Raw genomic sequence first — 21,086 nt, forward strand, 5'->3', positions numbered from 1 at the left:
TCTGTAGGCACATTTGATAGCATTTCAAACTGTCTATAAAATGTAATTTTGTATAATAAAAAACAAATGTTTACTTTATTATACATCAGAATTGCTTTATAAAACAACGCTGTAATGCTGAATTTACCTTTAATCATGCTCACATCATTAGCTCCATCTCCGATGGCTAGAGTGACTGCTTTCTTATATTTCTTGACCAGCTCCACAACCTGAGCTTTCTGCAGAGGAGTCACCCGACAGCATATAACCGTTTTACACATGCACGCTGTCCTCAAAAACTCCAGCTCCATGCTGCTCTCTAGAGCAAACGCCTACAATCAACACACACAGCCACATCCCAGACAATTACACTGTGTATAAACATATACACACAACGAGACAGGAAATGAGATGGTTTCTCTCTCTGGGCAGCTACACCTGTCTCAGTACCCAGGGCAAGTTTACATAAGAACATCAGGCAGACGAAGGCATTGAGGAGGGAGAGAGACAATTTTTCTCACCAGGCTTTGTCCATTTATCACCAGTCCATATTCTCCGCTCACATTTTCATCCTGCACCACTTTAGGAGTATTACCCAGTATAGTCTCAGGAATAAGGAATTTATCTTGTTCGGTAGCAGGGCACATCTTTAGATGGGCATCCCTTTGCAGAAGAGACATGATATTAGAATACACTCAAAAAACAAATTCTATAAAAAAATATATGACAAGGTCTATTTACAATAGCCGGCCACAACTTCATATACTAACTTGTGTTTTGACAGGTGCGTAACTACGGGCGGGCTGCACTTACACCTACTTAATCACAATTCAAAATTTCGTAAAATGTGAAATATCATTGAGATCATTTAAATTCTCTGTAGACACACCTATTGTTTTTTTTTTTTTTTTTTTGGAAGACCACCCAAATGATTGCTTACGCCCCTGTATTTTAGAACTTAACGCATGATACGTATTTATAATGCCTTTGGAATCACAGGTGCATTACCTCAGCTCCTGTCTGACTTCCTCAGGTGAGTTAGCTGCAATTATAAACACTTCGTTCATTTCCTCCCTTAGTAGGTTACAGGAGTATCCAATGTTCTCAGCTGTCTCTGTTTGAGAAAGAAACATTTTTCTATAAAAGATTTCAAAGAGAGATTTGATAATTCCAAGATTTCAGCAAACTCCGAACACAAGGTAAACCAAAAATAATCATGAACCTTGTTTGTCCCCAGTGAGCACCCAGATCATGATTTCTGCTTTGGCCAGCAGCTCAATGGTATGAGCAACTCCATCCTGAAGTTTATCCTCTATGGCTGTAGCCCCAATCAACTAGACAAAAAGGACAAAAGTCAACAGAGATCCATAGGTATAGTAAACACTTCTATTTGCTAGTTTTTAAAATAAAAATACTGTAAACTAGATTTGAGCTAAAATTTAAAATTTAAATTTCGTTTACATTTTAAAAAGAATATTTCAGCTCTCTTGATCCTCACAGTGCAAGTGAATGGTGACCAGAACTTTAAAGGCCCAAAAGACAGTATAAAAGTTCTCCATGAGACTCCAGTGGTTACTGAAGTGATATGATAGGTGTGGGAGAGAAACAGATCAATATTTAAGTCCTTTTTATCTGTAAACTTTCACACTTTCACTTCCACATTCTGATGTGGAAGTGACTTTCACTTTCTTATTCAGCAACCTACTGGTTGAGGCTGGGCAAATGTAGTAAAAAGGACTTAAATATTTATCTGTTATCTCACCCACACCAATCATATTGCTTCAGAAGATATGGATTTAATCACTGGAGTTGTATGGATTACTTTTATGCCTCCTTTATGGCATTTTTGGGCCTTCTGAGTTCTGGCCACCATTCACTTGCATTGTATGGACCTACAGAGCTGAGATATTCTTTTAAAATCTTAATTTGTGTTCAGCAGAAGAAAGAAAGTCACACACATATGGGATGGCATGAGGGTGAGTAAATGAGAGAATTTCCATTTTTGGATGAACTATCCCTTTAAGTAGACAGAGTTTCAAACATGAAGACTATAACCTCTAACAGTGCAGGAAACAAATCTTATTTGTTCTCATAAACCAAAACAAAAATCTATAGCAAATATGATGCGAGATGGCTCATTATGAAAAGAATCTCAGCAAGAGAGTAAATAAGTCCCATAATATTCATACTATATACAGGTGCATCTCAATAAATTAGAATGTCGTGGAAAAGTTCATTTATTTCAGTAATTCAACTCAAATTGTGAAACTCGTGTATTAAATAAATTCAGTGCACACAGACTGAAGTAGTTTAAGTCTTTGGTTCTTTTAATTGTGATGATTTTGGCTCACATTTAACAAAATTTAACAAGTCACTGCACCCGTTTACCAAGAAATTTTGGAGCACTTCATGCTTCCTTCTGCTGACCAGCTTTTTAAAGATGCTGATTTCATTTTCCAGCAGGATTTGGCACCTGCCCACACTGCCAAAAGCACCAAAAGTTGGTTAAATGACCATGGTGTTGGTGTGCTTGACTGGCCAGCAAACTTACCAGACCTGAACCCCAAAGAGAATCTATGGGGTATTGTCAAGAGGAAAATGAGAAACAAGAGACCAAAAAATGCAGATGAGCTGAAGGCCACTGTCAAAGAAACCTGGGCTTCCATACCACCTCACAGTGCCACAAACTGATCACCTCCATGCCACGCCGAATTGAGGCAGTAATTAAAGCAAAAGGAGCCCCTACCAAGTATTGAGTACATGTACAGTAAATGAACATACTTTCCAGAAGGCCAACAATTCACTAAAAATGTTTTTTTTATTTTTTACTTATGATGTATTCTAATTTTTTGAGATAGTGAATTGGTGGGTTTTTGTTAAATGTGAGCCAAAATCATCACAATTAAAAGAACCAAAGACTTAAACTACTTCAGTCTGTGTGCACTGAATTTATTTAATACACGAGTTTCACAATTTGAGTTGAATTACTGAAATAAATGAACTTTTCCACGACATTCTAATTCATTGAGATGCACCTGTATCTATCCAACCACAGACCCACACATTTTTATGCAATAAATACATGACAAGCAGCACTTCACATGATTAACATAAAATGTTAACAACAGAAATAATATAATATAATATGCGAGAATCTGTGAGTGTGTATACCAGCATGTCTTTCTCTATCTCTTCATAAAGCTTGTCTAGATTCTCCTCCCGGTCATCCAGTGCAACACTGGCCTCATGGTGGCGCTGTTTCCACTCTGCAAAATACTCCTCATCCAGATCCTTATAGGCTAAAACAAGAGTCCTCAACCCTTCCCCAGCAAATTCCTAGAATATCAGAAAGAAAATGATAAGAGAACAAAGTGTTGCTTAGAAACAGACAGAAAGAGCTAGAGAGATAGACATAGACACCACTGCATGTGAAAATCATTTATCATATACAGAAAAGAAAAATGTTTGGCTTGTTGGCCTATGTCCATATTTGTGTAAACACATTGCCCAAAGCATATTATGAAGCATGTGAAAATAGTTCACAAAATTTTTTTTCAGTCTCACTGGCACCCACTGGTGTTGACTCACATTGAGGTGATCTGTGGTGACTTCCTTCAGTTTGCTACAGGAGGGATGCAGTCTCTCATATATGATGGTGTCTGCTCCTTTACAGTACAGGGAGAGCTTGCCCTCTGGATTACGAACTGAAAGACAACCACAAATTTAACACACACAAAGAGTTAATGGCTGTTAAAAGACTCCTTAATTGCTTAGTAGCCAGTTTCAGCATGCATACCAATCACAGACATCCTTTTGCGCACGTTGTTAAAGTCCAGGATGGCCAGCAGCTCATAGCTCCTCTGAATCCCCATCTCTTCTATCGTCACTGTCTCAGGGCTCCGCGAGCGAAATACAAAGCCAAAATTACGTGCAGCTGTGACCAGTGCGCCCTCATCAGGAGATTGGGCCTGGTACACCAGGTCACCTGGAGAGAGAAAGAGATAATAAATAATCTTAGTAATGCAACATCTATCTATCCATCTGTCAAAATGTGTTTTGTAATTTATGATGTAAACTGAAAAAATAAAATGAAAAAAATATGTATGCACAGTCACTAACCCTCCTTTTTCTCCTCTGCCATGACAGTGTGACAGAGAGCGAGTAACCTAAAGAAAGCATGAACCTCTGGAAGCTCCAAATTTACAGCCTCTACCAGACTGTGATCATAGAAGAGGAACTTTGGGTCCGCAAGCCAGTTAAAGGAGAAATCCACTGGTGTCATATCCTGTTACAAAAATCTAACTCAATAACCCAGCAGACTCATTAAAGAAAAAGCGAGTGTTTGAGTCTTTTTTCTCACCTCTGTGATCTCCAGTCTCTGTCCACTGCAGCAGTCAATAACATCTCCTGTAGGGCAGAGTAAATCCATTTTTAATTCAAAAAGCCTGATTGTTTGATCACTCCAGGGGAGTTTTATGTCTCAGGATGCCTGTATTGGCTTTCTTAAGAAGAACAATAAATAGGGTGACCAGATTTCTGCTTGTGGAATATGGGACAGCCCCTCCCAGCAAAAGTGAAATTGACGTATCCTTACCTAGGCACAGATCAATGCAAAGTAGAGGGTGCATCCGCATCTGTAACTGTTGTCATCTTGTACTTTTCGCTGGCAGCAATTTTTCTCAGTGTGCGCTTGTCTTTCAAGAGTTTATCGTAAAATGCAGAGCAGTCCAGTCCAATATTAAGATGTACGAAATGCATTGCCTTCATGACTGTTACACTGAGTTGAGATTAATCCAGTGTCCTTGCTGCGTTCATTAATGAGAATACAAGCTCAACAGATGCAGATGTCCCAGGCAGGCTTAATACAAACTCATTAAAACAAATGACCTTGGCTAAGACTCCGAAGTTGATGGTCTTGCTCTCCAGCTCACAAAAAATGTCCGTCCATCTTTCAGACACGGTCGTCTTGTTCATGTTCATCAAAGAGCGTGGTTTTGTCAATCAAACTGAGAGCGGGGATTCTGGAGTAGAAGTGTTCGAGTCTGCTCTGAATGTCTTTCCACTCTGGGATGTCTTTCAGTAGGGCCCACTCAAGTTGATCTGTGTTCTCCAATGAGCGGCTCCAATTTTGGAGGTAATCCACCGATGCTGAATAAAAGTTTCTCACTGCACACAAGAAATCATCCGCTCGCATGTCACCAGCTTCAACCGTGGCATCCAACTGCTTTTTAATGTCAGAGGGTATGAATGATTTCTTCCAGCCTGCAACACTTTTCTCAGGTCATGAATGTGCAAAGCTATGGCCATGCACAACAGAATGATAAGCAAAAAGTCCTTCACTTGCATGCACCTTGTCAGATTCTGAATTTTGCTTCACAAAAAAAAAAAAATAAATAAAAAAAAAAAATAATCGCTAACACTTGGTGTGGCACACTTTCTTTTAGCAACATCCACATGCTTTTTTGTATGAACATGCTGCGCGATGTTGGTGCGGCCTCCATGGGCGATGGAAAAGCGAGCTCCACAAATCTCACACCTCACTTTCCTAGGCTCTGTCTGTGACTCCTTTTTTAGAAATGTAAACTCTTTTTGACGATCCTCATTAAATGTACAAGCACTCTTCCTTGACATTTTTTCCAGCAGCAATTTCATCTGTGTGTTCTTTCAAACTGACTCTTCAATCTGTTCACTAACTGGACATCTATTGATAGGGGATTGTTATTGGATAGTTTAATCCAATCATGTACTTCAAATAACACAGTGTGATTTTATTGGTTTTACAAGCCGTATCCTTGGCTACCTTTGATTAGAATACTCACCTGACTGAGAAAGCTGCATAGACGATAGTGCAATTTTAAGACAGTGGAAATATGGGACAAAACACGATTTTTTTAGAATAAGTCGGGACACTAGAAAACCTGCTTAAATACGGGACTGTCCAGGGAAAAATGGGACGTCTGGCCACCCTAACAATAAACAATTGAAGAATGTAAGAATGTAGGATTGGTTCTGACCGTAAGATTTCCCATTGATGGAGCACTTGTTGAAGGTCATGATGTTCTGTGTTAGGGTGCCAGTCTTGTCTGAGAAGATGTACTTGATCTGTCCAAGCTCTTCGTTAAGTGTTGTGGTACGAGCTTCAGCAGGTGTGTTAGTTCGCGCATGATACATGTTCCTGTCCCAGTTGATGTAGTAACTGTTGCCTAAACGAATCACCTCCATACTGCAATAAAAACACACACAGAAAATTACATGCTTGTTCCATAACTAGAAAGGAACATTTGTAAAAGCTTTGCACTCTTAAAGGAATAGTTCACCCAAAACTGAAAATTCTCTCATCATTTACTCTCACTCATGTCATTCCAGATGTGCATGACTTCCTTTCTTCTGCAGAACACAAAGATTTTTAGAAGAATATCTCAGATCTGTAGGTCCATACAATGCATGTGAATGGTTACCAAAACTTTGAAGCTCCAAAAACCATAGAAAGGCAGCATAAAAGTAATCCATACAACTCCAGTGATTTAATCCATGTCTTCTGAATTGATCAAATCAGTTTTGGGTGAGAACAAAACAAAACTTTACTCCTTTTTCACTACAAATCTTGATATCATCAGTCTCCTTGGCGATCATGATTTCAAGCTTGATTGCACTTCCTAGTGCCATCTTTCTAGTGCCATCTGTTGACCACAACCTCACTTTTCATCTTGGTTCAACTACACTTACACCAACCAGAACAGCCCGGAACCTGGGAGTGGTGGTAGATGACCAGCTTAATTTCACTGCACACATCTCATCAACCGCACGGTCTTGCAGATTCGCGCTTTACAACATCAGAAAAATCAGACTTTTCCTGTCTGAATATGCTACACAGCTCCTGGTCCAAGCTCTGGTCATTTCAAGTCTTTGACTACTGCAATGCTCTGTTGGCTGGCCTACCAGCTAACACAATTAAGCCACTGCAGATGGTCCAGAATGCAGCAGCATGTCTGGTCTTCAATCAGCCAAAAAGTGCTCATGTCACCCCACTCTTGATTTCACCCCTCTGGCTCCCTGTAGCTGCCCACATCAAATTCAAGGCTTTGACTCAAGACAGCCAACCCTCTTACTTCAATTCACTTCTTCAGGTCTATGCTCCAACTCGCTCTCTGCCGTCCATCAATGAGCGATGCCTGGTGGTCCCATCACAAAGAGGCTCAAAGTCTATTTCACGATCGTTCACTTTCTCTGCTCCTCTGTGGTGGAATGAACTTCCAACTTCCACACGATCTGCTGCTACCTTCTCAACATTCAAGAACCAGCTGAAAACGCATCTGTTCCATGAGCACTTAACCAACCCATACTTATTGCACTTACTACTGCACTTAACCTGCACTTAATGTAAAAAAAAAAAAAAAACTGTCTGTCTCTTTGTTCTGTGCTAGCATCTTTACTACTCCAGCCACTGTAAGAACTTTTGCAGTCCTATACTGCAAATGTTGTTCAACTTTGTATGACAAATTGCTTGCTATGTGTCTCATTCGTAAGTCGCTTTGGATAAAAGTGTCTGCTAAATGACTAAATGTAAATGTAAAAATCAGTGCATACCCCTGGAATGGCAAAGGGCAGTTTCCATCTTTATACCCAAAGAACAGAAATCCAACAACATAAGTCAGTTTAGGGGTATTGCTCTTCTGAATGTGGAGGGAAAGATTTTCTTTTCGGTGGTAGCAAGGAGGATGTCTGATTACCTCCTGAAGAGTGATACATATCACAAGCTGCCAGAATGCAGGCGAACCAGGTTTTCTTGGATGTATGGCGCATGCGTCAGTAAAATGGGAGCAGATCCGGTCTGCCAAGAGAAACAAGAAAGACCTCCATGTAGTCTGGCTGGACCAGGCAAATGCCTATGGATCTGTTCCACATCAGCTTGTCAGCTACAGTATGCACTGGAGTTTTTCTATGTACCAGAGTGTATTAAGAGCTTGGTAGATAGTTACTATGGGGACCTGAAAATATGTCATGCAACACAGGAGTACATAACTGGATGGCAGCAATGGGAAAAAGGGATTGCGATGGGATGTTCAATCTATCCCATCCCGTTCACAGCAGCATTCAAGATCATCCTAACTGGTGCCAGACAGATGGCCTGAGGAATCCGTGCAAGATAGACAATTGTCATCTCCCAGGCAAATATAAGCTCTGGTGTTACCAATTTACATTGTAACATCGCCTGATGTGGCAGCTAAAGATGTGTGAGATCACTGCAGTGGCAGTGGCAAGGGTGGACACCAAGGCCAACAGTTACATCAGGAATTGGCTGGGCTTGCCACATTGTCTTTCAGATGTAACATTGTTTGGAAGAAATGCCTTACAACTGCCATTAAAGTCCATCACCCTGGGTTACAAGCAGGAGAAGATCAGGCTGTTCTTAGAACTAAGGGAATCAACAGACCAGTCAGCGAGGGCTTGTCAAGCCCAGGTCCGAACAGGCTGCACCTGAAAGGCAGAGGAGGTTGTAAGCAGGGCAGTATCAAGACTGAAGCAACAAGAGATTGTTGGAAGAACCCAATAAGGAAAAGCAGGCCTTGGATGGGGGATGGCTCCCAAAACTGTGGTCAGCAGCCTCTAAAAAACAGAAGAAAACGATGGTAGTGACAGAAGTAACTAAGATGCAAGAGGAAGTGTATATGCAGAGGTGGGTAGTAACGCGCTACATTGACTGTTATATTTACTTGAGTAACGTCTTGTAAAAAATGTACTTTCATGAGTATATTTAATGGCGGGTACATTTCACTCTTAAGTAAATTTCTAATGATTTTTTTTTTTTAACTTTTACTCCATTACAATGGGTGACGTTCCTGTCATTACATTACTGGTTTTAAATATGTTTTAAAAAATGCATAATTTATTGAGAGATTTTCAAATGGGACTTTTACGACAGCAGATCTTGCACTCTGTCACTCGAGTCCAGTTTATGACTGCAGCAGCAGCAGCAAGCGCTCAAAACAAACACTTTCATGCAATGCCTTCATTTTTACACAAAGACAAGCGGATATTTCAAGATTAAAACTGCAGTGTGGTGAATTTTGGTGATTGCGATAATGTGAGCTTGTCTGTGTTGTTGTGATGGTCATTTTCTGGGTGATTCTGTAACTATGGGCTCTTATGACCTCAGTTTGTACATTTTATATCAGTGCTGCAATATATCAGTGCCTACTGTATAAATCCATGTAAATATCTGCTTTAAGTGTAATGCCTTTTGCTCTGCCTATCGCATGCTTGATTTCTGGAGCGTGAGCAGACATGTCTGTGTGCACAGCAGATTTTTGCGTTTGAACGATGCGGCACGTTTTCTTATAGACAAAGGAGAACGAACTCTGAAACACGCTTCCAAACACAGAGATAAGATTCAGTTTACCTTAATGTACAGAACTAATGATCTTAACTCTTTTGACACTGAAAATACTGTAACTACACTGAAATAAGAATCCAATCAGGACCTTAAAAAGTGACAGGACTACAATAACGCATGGAACACAAAAGATATTAGAATGCTAGAGTCTCAGTCACCATTCCCTTTTAAAATATGGAGGATATTCTTTTCATTGGATACTTTCTTACTCTTACTTGAGTAATTTTTAACAGTACTACTTTTACTTCTACAGTTCTTGAGTAATAATTTTTTTAAGTAATTGTACTTTCACTTGAGTAAAGATTTTGGCTACTCTACCCACCTCTGGGTATACGATTCGAGCAGTCAGCCAGCAGCAGCAAGGGCGCTGGACAGTATGGGAAGGTGCATCTAATAGAGTTTTTGGATGGGCTGACCTGTGGAAGATCCACCTATGACACTCTTCCAAGCCCTGGAAATTTGTCTCTGTGGTATGATAAAGTGGAGAGTTGTCCCCTCTGCGAGGCCCCAAGAGCAAAACTGCAGCATATGATGGCTGGGTGTAAGACCACCTTGGCACAAGGATGGTACAATTGGTGGCATGATCAGGTTCTGCAAAAGCTGGCAGAGATCCTTGAGGTGTGTAGAATAAAGGCCAACAAAGGCCATCATGCTCCTCAGAGGAAGTACATTGAGTTAAAAAGGGGGGGGGGGGGTGCCACACAGGGCACAGCACGGAAGGAAGAAAGTTCAATCCTGGCACATGGAAGTGATTGGTCAATGGTGGTCGACCTTGGACAGCAGCTAATATTTCCTTCTGAGATCGCCATTACCTCCTTGAGGCTGGACATGGTGTTATGGTCAGCATCAGCTAGGAAAGTCATAATGATTGAACTTACTGTACCATGGGAAGAGGGACTGGAGGCAGCCTAAGAGAGGAAGAAGCCAAAATGTGCTGATCTGGCCGCTGAGTGCAGGGAAAATGGACGGAGGTCTGAACTTACCCTGTGGAGGTTGGGTGTCGAGGGTTTATTGGAACATCAATGCAGCAGCTGTTGAAAAACATTGGTATCTTTGGATCAGCGTTTAAGTCTCTGAAAGAAATGGCAGAGGAAGCAGAAAAAGGGAGCTTCTGGCTATGGTTAAGAAGGATGAAAAGTGGCATGTGCAGAAGTGAGAAAGTTAGAATAGGGAACAATTGTGATATGTGGTGAGGTAGCATGTAGAAAAGGAAAGGGGTTGGGAGAAATTATTTCCGCTGACCCATTTGGTCCTTATCTGGGGGTTTCTAGAGGGGGATTGAGTAGGGGGAGCGAAAACAGGCCAAGCTAGGCATTGAAGGGGTGGACGATGCAGTCTTACGGCTCGCCTCTCATGTCCTATCCTACTTAATCTGTTGTAGGATTGGTTTTAGCTACTGGAGGAGTGGTAGGCAGAGATTGATAGCTTGTGTTTTTCTAACAGAGAAGAGGCCTTGGACATAGGGTAGGTCTGCTCATGGGGGGGTTGAACCCTGGTTGTATGGTATGTCTTGACAGGAAAGGAGGAATGTCTTGATGGGAAAGCAAGAATGAGAGTCAATCGAAAGGATCGGTGTTCTGCTGTGGGGGGTGGCAGGGAGACATCCCTGACTGCTGCCCCACCACCAGGAGATGGTCTGTGATTAATGTGGCGAAACATCCATGGTAGGTGGCTTCTGGCTGATGACCCCGTAGCTGGACAACTGAAGGCACCGGCGGAGGTGCGGCATGCAGTAATGCCCAGCAGGTTTAGGCATTTACCTGTGCATCTGATTATATAACTTATATGCTGCCTTAAAGTGCTTTTGGAGCTTCAAAGTATTGGTCACCATTCACTAGCATTGTATGGACCAACAGAGCTATTACAGAGATTTTCTACTAAAAATCTTTGTTTGTGTTCAGCAGAAAAAAAAGTCACACATCTGGGATGGCATGAGGGTGAGTAAATGAGAGAATTTTCATTTTTAGGTGAACTATTCCTTTAAAAATAGGTTCTTTGCAGCACCTTAGGATGAGCAAAAGCCCTCTTTTTTATCAAGAACCAATGTTTGCTGTGTAGGGTTTTTGAGTTGGTTATATGATGCTTTGGAGATTAAAAAAGTTCCTTACAAGTTCTTCAGATCAGCGTTTTAGTTTCTGGGTTATTGAAAGCACCAGTACATACCTGTACGTGATTTCTAAAAGGTTCTCTTTTCATTATAATTAGAACCTTTATTTATTAATAAGTATATGAAAATAACTTGAATTCATGTTACTTTATGTACAACCCAAACAAGACCGCATGCACATACTGTACATCATACCTGACATAAAGTGAGATGGGCACCACAGTGTTGAGGATTATAATGTAGGACCAGAACGTGAGGAATGCTGAAAATGCAATGCTCTCTTCCCTTGGAAGAAATGCAGTGAACTTTGATCCCTCTTGGTATTCCCAGATCCCATGCCCCACAGCCAGAATAATGCACATCAGAGCAAGGAGACCAAAAATCTACAGAACAGACAACACAATGGTTTAAACCTTCAAACCAAAGAGTAATCAAACTTGTCTTACACATCAACCTGCTACCACTCACAACACAAATATTGTTCTGTTAATCTTTTCAAATTCATGTGATACAACGCATGGTAATTTATTTCCTTTTATTACACATCTTTTTTTAAATTCAAGAAAACCCAGACACTGAATAAATTAAATTGAGAACATATGAACATGATAACTTCAACAAAATTATTTCATAACTTAGCTTCATCCTGATACTGTATAATTTTTGAATGAGGCAAAGGTAAACAGAATTAGACTGTGTCTGTGATGGAGGGTTTGAGCACAAGACTTGACCTCTACATCCCATATAATTTCAATAGAAATAAATAGAAATAAAGGTGCAGTTTGGGGTGGTGGAGGGATGCTGGAGGAAGTATCACAGGAGTGAAGTAAGCAGCCATTTATACACCCCTACATTGTTATTGACAGGATTAGATGCACATAGTCCTCCCAAACTTTCATTTGGAATTTATTTTATTTTTTATATCAGAAGTGGATTGGTAGCAATACTGGTGATATGAAAATGTATCATACAGAATCTTAGTGTGAAAAGAGTTTACTTACAAAGAGCACCAGTACATTCATGAGCCGATCAATGCTGGTCCTCTTAAAAATGCTTTTTCCACAGTTTTGCATCAACTTGGTCTCAGGGCCTGAAGGAATTACATATACCTTAACCACAACAGTCTTCATTAGGGAAAGCAAGGCACTATAATGAGTAGAATATAGCCAATCACAAATCCAGCATGTTATTTAAGGGTCTAGTGCATTTAGTCTATGGATTTGCACATTCTTTGTAGTAATATAAAAGACTAATTGAACTGAGACACCAGACAGCTCCAGAACCCATAGCGGTAAGGTAAGCACCCTTACACTGATCTGACTTTATTACCTGCAAACAGCACCATGCCAAAGCACCAGTCTGTGTTTCTGAGTGTGCAGCCCCTCAGCAGAATTCGTTCATTGTCCAACGAGTGTTTCTGCGTGCCCGAAGTCAGCGTGCCCGTAAAGCGATCCAGACGATTATTAGGAGGCTCACAACACACCTCCCCTAAAGAAAGACACCAAGCAGTCCAGAGGAAATTGTAATTGCTCAGAGGAGTCTTAATGTACTCAGTTACTTTTTACTTTAGTATCAAACAGGTATAAAAAAAAAAAAAAACTAGAAACAAATGAGACAATAATTAAAATACAGAAAGAGTATAGAACTATAAAATGAATGTGGAGAGCTCAGCTAATTTGGTCATGGAAGAATGAAACTGAAACTCCAGAGGAGACTCATGTTAGATTACTAGGGTCTTTTTCTCAGGAGAAAAGTATGTGAAGCAAGAAACTTACAGGAATAGTTCACCCAAAAATTAAGATTATCATCATTTACTCACCTCCATGCCTTCGCAGATGAGTATGACTTTCTTTCTTCTGCGGAACACAAATGGAGATTTTTAGAAGAATATCTCAGCTCTGTAGGTCCAAACAATGCAAGTGAATGGTGACCAAAACTTTGAAGCTCCAAAAAGCACATAAAGGCAGCACAAAAGTGATCCATACGACTCCAGTTGTTTAATCCATGTCTTCTGAAGCAATCAAATCAGTTTTGGGTCAGAACACACCAAAATGTACTGTAACTCCTTTTTCATTATAAATCTTGACATCAGCAGCATCTAGGCATGATCATGATTTTGAGCTCGATTACCCTTCCAAGCACCTTTTAGTGCTCTGTGCATGCATTAATCACTAGAAAGTGTAATCAAGCTTGAAATCATGTTCATGCCTAGAGACTGCAAAGGTAAAATGAACAGTGAAAAAAGGGTTCTCTTTCGGTTGACTTGCTCGACATCTCACTAAGGGACACGCCTCTTGTTTGGTAATCCATGAAGCCCTATGCAATCATGCCTAATAGGCTGCTGGCCAGTGCACCAGGGAAGCCCCGCCCCTTCCCTACAAAATCAGTAGCCCTGGCCAAAAATGGCATCCTACATCTCTCCACTAGCAGCATCCACTGCAAGCCCTTTTTCAGTGCACTTATGGTTTATAGATTTGGCTGGATTCAACTGTCTAAGGACTGAGTTACCACTCAGTTAAGGACGTCGAGCCAAAGTGAACCAAGTCATACTGAGAAATTAAACACTTTACCAAAACAAAATAAAACTGTCTGTTTGACTTACAAGTAGAACATGGCTTCCTCACGGCCTGGCAAGACAAAGCTGCCATCTCGCCATTGCCCAGGAGTGTGAGGATTTTCTGTTTCATCTAGAGATCTGCACGGTATGTGTCCAGCTTGCCTGGGCGTTGAGCATGCCAGGGCAGTATTATTGACACTGATCTCTTGTAGAGATTGCAGTACACTCTCTCCATGAATCCTATGCAGGAAAGCACGGTTTGTCCAGGAGGTCTGTCAAGATCCTTTACAGGGAGATGACATGCCTACGTCCGTGGGAACCAGCTTACTCCTTTGGATGAGCTCGGGGACCCTGTTGGCTCCAATATGGAGACGAACAGTTCCTAGGAGTTTCCATCACTGCTTCGGGAGGGATTTTGGGACGATGATGTCGAAATAGAGGAGCCATTTGAGTCCCAAGCGGTGCCATCTGGAAACACTACTGGGTCAGATTAACAGCCATCAGCAGTGGAGAATGCAACCAGACACGGGGCTTGCTGATGGCCGGCGGCTAGACTAGGTGTCGAGTAGCCGGCAGCTCTCCCTGCCGCTAAACGCTCAAGACCTGATGGTAAATTCCTCTTCCCCACCACCCTGGTAGCTCATCAAGCCCTCGCACCTTTCCAGGATTGTATAGAGGACGTGATGAAGTATTGGGAGAAACCACTTTCATCAAGGGTCCCGGTGTGCGGCTTTTCCGCAAATTCCCCAGACAGCAATGCTAAAATAAATTAATAAATAAATAAATATGTAGCAATTCCTGCACAAACCCTGGGATTTGGTCAATGATAAGTATAAAGCACGATCACACACTCACATCCCCTGTGTTAATCAGTCAACGCACAGAGCGCTGTAACACACTTATCCCCTGTGTTGATCAGTCAAACGCATAGGGTGCTGTCACACACACTTATCATCTGTGTGGATCAGTCAAATGCATAGAGTACTGTCACACACACACTTATTGCCTGTGTGGATCAGTCAACACAAAGAGTGCTGTCACACACTTATCGCCTGTGTTGATCAGTCAAACACATAGAGTGCTGTCACACACACTTATTGCCTGTGTTGATCAGTCAATGCACAGAGCACTGTCACACATCCTTATCCCGTGTGGATCAGTCAATGCACAGAGTTCTGTCACACACTCACATCCCCTGTGTTAATCAGTCAACGCACAGAGCGCTGTAACACACTTATCCCCTGTGTTGATCAGTCAAACGCATAGGGTGCTGTCACACACACTTATCGTCTGTGTGGCTCAGTCAAATGCATAGAGTACTGTCACACACACACTTATTGCCTGTGTGGATCAGTCAACACAAAGAGTGCTGTCACACAATTATCGCCTGTGTTGATCAGTCAAATGCATAGAGTGCTGTCACACACACTTATCACCTATGTGGATCAGTCAAATGCATAGAGTGCTGTCACACACACACTTATTGCCTGTGTGGATCAGTCAACACACAGAGTGCTGTCACACACTTATCGCCTGTGTTGATCAGTCAAACACATAGAGTGCTGTCACACACACTTATTGCCTGTGTTGATCAGTCAAACACATAGAGTGCTGTCACACACACTTATTGCCTGTGTTGATCAGTCAAATGCATAGAGTGCAGCCACACACTCACTTATCCCCTGTGTGGATCAATCAAACTCATAGAGCACTGTCACACACACTTATCGCCTGTGTGGATCAATCAAACGCATAGAGCACTGTCACACACATACTTATCACCTGTGTTGATCAGTCAATGCACAGAGTGCTGTCACACACACTTATCACCTGTGTGGATCAGTCAAATGCATAGAGTGCTGTCACACACACTTATCACCTGTGTTGATCAGTCAAATGCATAGAGTGCTGTCACACACACTTATCACCTGTGTGGATCAGTCAAATTCATAGAGTGCTGTCACACACACACTTATTGCCTGTGTGGATCAGTCAACACACAGAGTGCTGTCACACACTTATCGCCTGTGTTGATCAGTCAAACACATAGAGTGCTGTCACACACACTTATTGCCTGTGTTGATCAGTCAATGCACAGAGCACTGTCACACACCCTTATCCCATGTGGATCAGTCAATGCACAGAGTTCTGTCACACACTCACATCCCCTGTGTTAATCATTCAACGCACAGAGCGCTGTAACACACTTATCCCCTGTGTTGATCAGTCAAACGCATAGGGTGCTGTCACACACACTTATCGTCTGTGTGGCTCAGCCAAATGCATAGAGTACTGTCACACACACACGTATTGCCTGTGTGGATCAGTCAACACAAAGAGTGCTGTCACACACTTATCGCCTGTGTTGATCAGTCAAATGCATAGAGTGCAGCCACACACTCACTTATCCCCTGTGTGGATCAATCAAACTCATAGAGCACTGTCACACACATACTTATCACCTGTGTCGATCAGTCAATGCACAGAGTGCTGTCACACACACTTATCACCTGTGTTGATCAGTCAAATGCATAGAGTGCTGTCACACACACTTATCACCTGTGTTGATCAGTCAAATGCATAGAGTGCTGTCACACACACTTATCACCTGTGTGGATCAGTCAAACACATAGAGTGCTGTCACACACACACTTATCGCCTGTGTGGATCAGTCAATGCACAGAGTGCTCTCACACACACTTATCCCCTGTGTTGATCAGTCAAATGCATAGAGTGCTGTCACACACACACTTATTGCCTGTGTGGATCAGTCAACACACAGAGTGCTGTCACACACTTATCGCCTGTGTTGATCAGTCAAACACATAGAGTGCTGTCACACACACTTATTGCCTGTGTTGATCAGTCAATGCACAGAGCACTGTCACACACCCTTATCCCGTGTGGATCAGTCAATGCACAGAGTTCTGTCACACACGCATATCGCCTGTGTTGATCAGTCAAATGCATAGGGTGCTGTCACACACACTTATCGTCTGTGTGGCTCAGTGAAATGTACAGAGCGCTGTCACACACACTTATCTCCTGTGTTGGTCAGTCAACACACAGAGCGCTGTCACACACACTTATCGCCTGTGTTGATCAGTAAAGCAATGAGAAAATTAACTTCCCCACAACACAGTTATACAAGCACCCTGTAAAAACCATGACAAACATCAATCAATTAATAACCCCCAAAACAAGATCCCTGTGTTTTTCCTATTAACGCCACTAGAGGCCACTGTAGGACCAGCTATGGGCGAAATAGTGAATTTAAAGGCCAATCTACACATCTGGCAAAGTGCACAGACTCTCAGTGGGCTCCGAACACAATAGAAAAGGGGTACAGGTTGCAATTCGCGAGAAAACCCCCACATTTCTTGGGAATAAAGCAATCAAAACTACAGAGGAAAAAAATTCCAAAATTCTGAGAGAAGAAATAAATTATTTTCTCCTCAAAGAAGCAATACAAATAGTACTGACAGAAGAATCACAGAAAGATTTCTTCAGCCGGTATTTTCTTATTTCCAAGAAGGGCATCTGCCCCAGTTTAGACCTCAGATTTCTATACAACTATCTGAGAAAATACAAGTTCAGAATGTTGACACACAAATCCCTGCCTCATTCTGTACAGAGTAGAGATTGGTTCACTTCATAGGTTTTATAATGAACCCAAAGAAGAGTTTTTTAACCCCAACACAATTGATTATGTTTCTAACTATTGTATGCAAGCCCGTGGTGCCGACTCCAGTGCAGGGACCTCCTCTCTCTGGCGGGTGGGACGATATTCCATCCACATCTGCAGAAATGGAATCTCTGGGTTTGGCCCGTGAGAGGTCTAATCTAAGCACTCTCGGCTTGCTCAAAATATCCATCCATCCATCTTCTATAGCCGCTTGTCCTATGCAGATGGAGCCTATACCAGCTGTCTCGGGCTGAAGGCAGGGAAACACCCTGAAAAGGTGGCCAGTCCATCACAGGGCAACACACACACACACAGACATACACATTCACACTCTCACTCACACCTACAGGCAATTTAGGGTCTCCAATTAACTTAAATTGCATGTCTTTTTGGACTGTGGGGAAAACCAGAGCACCCTGAAGGAAATCCACACAAACACAGGGAGACATGCAAACTCCAAACAGAAAGGCCCAGTTGAGCAGGGAATCAAACCCAGGACCTTCTTGCTGTGAGGCGACAGTGCTGAGCCACCGTGCTGCCCTGCTCAAAATATGATTTGAATAAGATTTAAAAAATGGTGTCAGGGAAAACAAATAGTCCCTTTTCTTCCTGCAGTTCCAGATATTCTCACATCCTATCATAAGTACTGTAAGTTCATGAAAGGCGTACACCGCCTAAAACCAGTCATTAAACCCATGTTACCATCATAGGATTTATCACTAGTTCTGGAAGCTTTGGGGGAAGCTTTGTTGTGAACCTTTGGAGAAAGCTCTGTATATATAAAGTTTGTCTCATATAAGACAACGTTGTTACTGGCTGTAACACAATATAATGTAAAGGAGGAGGCAAGAACCGGCTTAACAATATAAATAATATTTAATGAGAAACTGAACCAAAAAGACAAACACACACAGGTGTCAGACAGCTGTCCGTAACTCTCTCTCTGCCGCACTGCCATCCCCAGTCGGCCTTTATCCCTCTCAGGCTAATCAGCCCAATTAGGGGCCGGGTGTGCGGAATCACGACCTGGCCCCACCCTCCGCCCTGCCACATTCCTCCCCCATTCTCTCAGGCCGGGAAGTCCCCGGCATGACTTACATCCGGGGGGGGGGGTGTGTGCCTTGTGCCCCGTCTGCCGGCAGGTCATCCCTATCTACCTGGATCAGGGGAGGGGACAAGGGGAGGGAAACAAAAAAAAAAAGTGGCACCTACATGCCGTAACGGCGATCGTGCCAAATTAACAAAGCATTTAAAAAGAGAGGGAAAAGGCCAACACGGAGCGACAACGGGAGAGAGAGAGGGGAGAGAGAGAAAAAATAATAATTTACTTGCCGGTTCTCCGATACGCCATAGTCCGGTCCTCGGCCACTCCTCCACCCTCTAGTGGATGACAGCCGCGCCTCCCTGGGTGGATTAGAGGCAGTCCTCCGGCCCCTGGCAGATGGAATGCCCCACCGCCTTTTTGGTGGACAGTAGGGGTCTCCCCTGCCCCTGGCAGCGGTAACCGCTCCAGGCGGTTGGTTGGGAGCCCTTCCTCCCCTCACGGTCAGCGGCCGTTCCTCCACTTCCAGGTGGCCAGGCTCCTCCATCCTCTGGCGGATGGCCACAGCTGCTCCTTTGGGGTGGATGGTAGAGGCAAGAACTCTACTACGGCGCATCCCTCCTCCTTCCTGGGTTTTGGCACCAGTGTACCACAGTTCAATGGAAAGGAGGAGGCGAGAACCAGCTTAACAATATAAATAATACTGAATGAGAAACTGAACCAAAAAGACAAACACACACAGGTGTCAGACAGCTGTCCGTAACTCTCTCTGCCACACTGCCGTCTCCAGTCGGCCTTTATCCCTCTCAGGCTAATCAGCCCAATTAGGGGCCGGGTGTGCGGAATCATGACCCGACCCCGCCCTCCGCCCTGCCACACTGGCCTTGGCCACTATGAGGCATGTCAGTAAACTGCATGCACTCTCAGTTAAACCTGCATGTCTCAAGCTCACGCAAAATTTCTCAAGGGTCAAGTTACGACCTAACCCGCCGGTTGTGCCCAAGGTTATTAAACCTAATTATTTCATGCAAAGATATGGAAATCCCAGCTTTTTACCCTCCTCCTTTTGCTTCGCCAGAGGATGAGAAAATGCTTGTTTTATGTCCTGTTAGGGCATTGCAAGCATATGTGAGTAAAATACAAATCTTTGTACAGTCCGATAATCTCTTTGTGTGCTTTGCAAACCCAGTGAGGGGTAAGGCATTGTCAAAACAACGACTTTCTCTCTGGATAGAAGCCATTAAATTTGCTTACTCAGTAAAGGGACAATCATTATCACGGGGTGTGAGAGGGGAATGGCTGCTTCTTGGGCTCTATTTAAAGGAATCTCCATGGAGGATGTCTGTGCGGCAGCTGATTGGGCCTCCCTGCACACATTCGTAGGGTTCTATAAACCAGATATGGTAAGCCTGCTCTGATGACTTAATATATGAGCGTTTTCTATATCCCATAGTGAGATGTTGAACGGGTCGACCAAAATAGAACTTTGGGTTACGGTTGTAACCTCGGTTCTATGAGGGAGATGAGTGAGACATCTCACTAGAGGGCCCAATATTCATCCACTTGGAAGAGTTGTAACGTATGCCAATGCTACTGATTATATAGGGAAGGGGCGGGGCTTCCCTGGTGAACTCGCCAGCAGCCTGTTAGGCATGATTGCATAGGGCTTCATGGATGATCACGCAAGAGGCGTGTCCCATAGTGAGATGTCTCACTCATCTCCCTCAGAGAAGCGAGGTTACAACCGTAACCCAAAGTTACAATTTGGTCTGTTCTCACCCAATACCCATTGGATAGCTTCAGAAGACATGGATTAAATAACTGGAGTCGTATGGATTACTTTTATGCTGCCTTTATGTGCTTTTTATATTGCTCATTGTATGGACAAACAGAGCTAAGAAATTCTTCTAAAAGTCTTAATTTGTGTTCTGCAGAAGAAAGAAAGTCATACGCATCTGGGATGGCATGAGGGTGAGTAAATAATGAGAGAATTTTCATTTTTGGGTGAACTAGAATAAAAAGAATTGAGATATTAAACAGAGATAATTTGAGATTTGTTTGTTCTACAGGAGGTCAAAGCAAAGAGAAAATATAACAACCAAAGCAGCATTTACTAGTTATATGTTCATTCATAATCTAGAGTGACTGAAGTTTCTTCTCTTATTAAACAACTATAAACTATAACAAATTAATAATGAAATTAAAGGTGGATTTGGGGTGGAGGAGAGATGCTGGAACAATTATTACAGTGAGGCGATGTAAATGATTGTTTACTGTATACACCCTCATACGGTAGCTGTGATTGGTGGGATTTTGGACATG

The 21,086-nt window shown here is 42.5% G+C and overlaps 1 protein-coding gene across 14 annotated transcripts in view; it reads right to left on the reverse strand.

The window, feature by feature from the left end:
- Positions 1–21,086, reverse strand: part of LOC127439297 (probable phospholipid-transporting ATPase IM) — a 47,804-nt gene that overhangs the window by 10,215 nt on the left and 16,503 nt on the right. For 12 of the 14 annotated variants that reach the window (XM_051695568.1, XM_051695610.1, XM_051695603.1 and 9 more), the window contains 13 exons: positions 12,810–12,968; positions 12,482–12,570; positions 11,676–11,863; positions 5,994–6,202; positions 4,340–4,386; positions 4,099–4,264; positions 3,776–3,964; positions 3,568–3,683; positions 3,151–3,315; positions 1,202–1,313; positions 988–1,093; positions 501–642; positions 128–311 (listed from right to left, as the gene is read on the reverse strand). In XM_051695568.1, coding sequence (XP_051551528.1) covers positions 128–311; positions 501–642; positions 988–1,093; positions 1,202–1,313; positions 3,151–3,315; positions 3,568–3,683; positions 3,776–3,964; positions 4,099–4,264; positions 4,340–4,386; positions 5,994–6,202; positions 11,676–11,863; positions 12,482–12,570; positions 12,810–12,968 — 1,872 coding nt within the window. Of the gene's footprint in view, positions 1–127; positions 312–500; positions 643–987; positions 1,094–1,201; positions 1,314–3,150; positions 3,316–3,567; positions 3,684–3,775; positions 3,965–4,098; positions 4,265–4,339; positions 4,387–5,993; positions 6,203–11,675; positions 11,864–12,481; positions 12,571–12,809; positions 12,969–13,299; positions 13,337–18,634; positions 18,824–21,086 lie in introns of those variants that run through there. The other 2 variants (XM_051695615.1, XM_051695617.1) reach the window with 2 other exon arrangements.

Source organism: Myxocyprinus asiaticus, chromosome 4 (genome assembly GCF_019703515.2).
Source record: "Myxocyprinus asiaticus isolate MX2 ecotype Aquarium Trade chromosome 4, UBuf_Myxa_2, whole genome shotgun sequence".
Classification (NCBI taxonomy): domain Eukaryota; kingdom Metazoa; phylum Chordata; class Actinopteri; order Cypriniformes; family Catostomidae; genus Myxocyprinus; species Myxocyprinus asiaticus.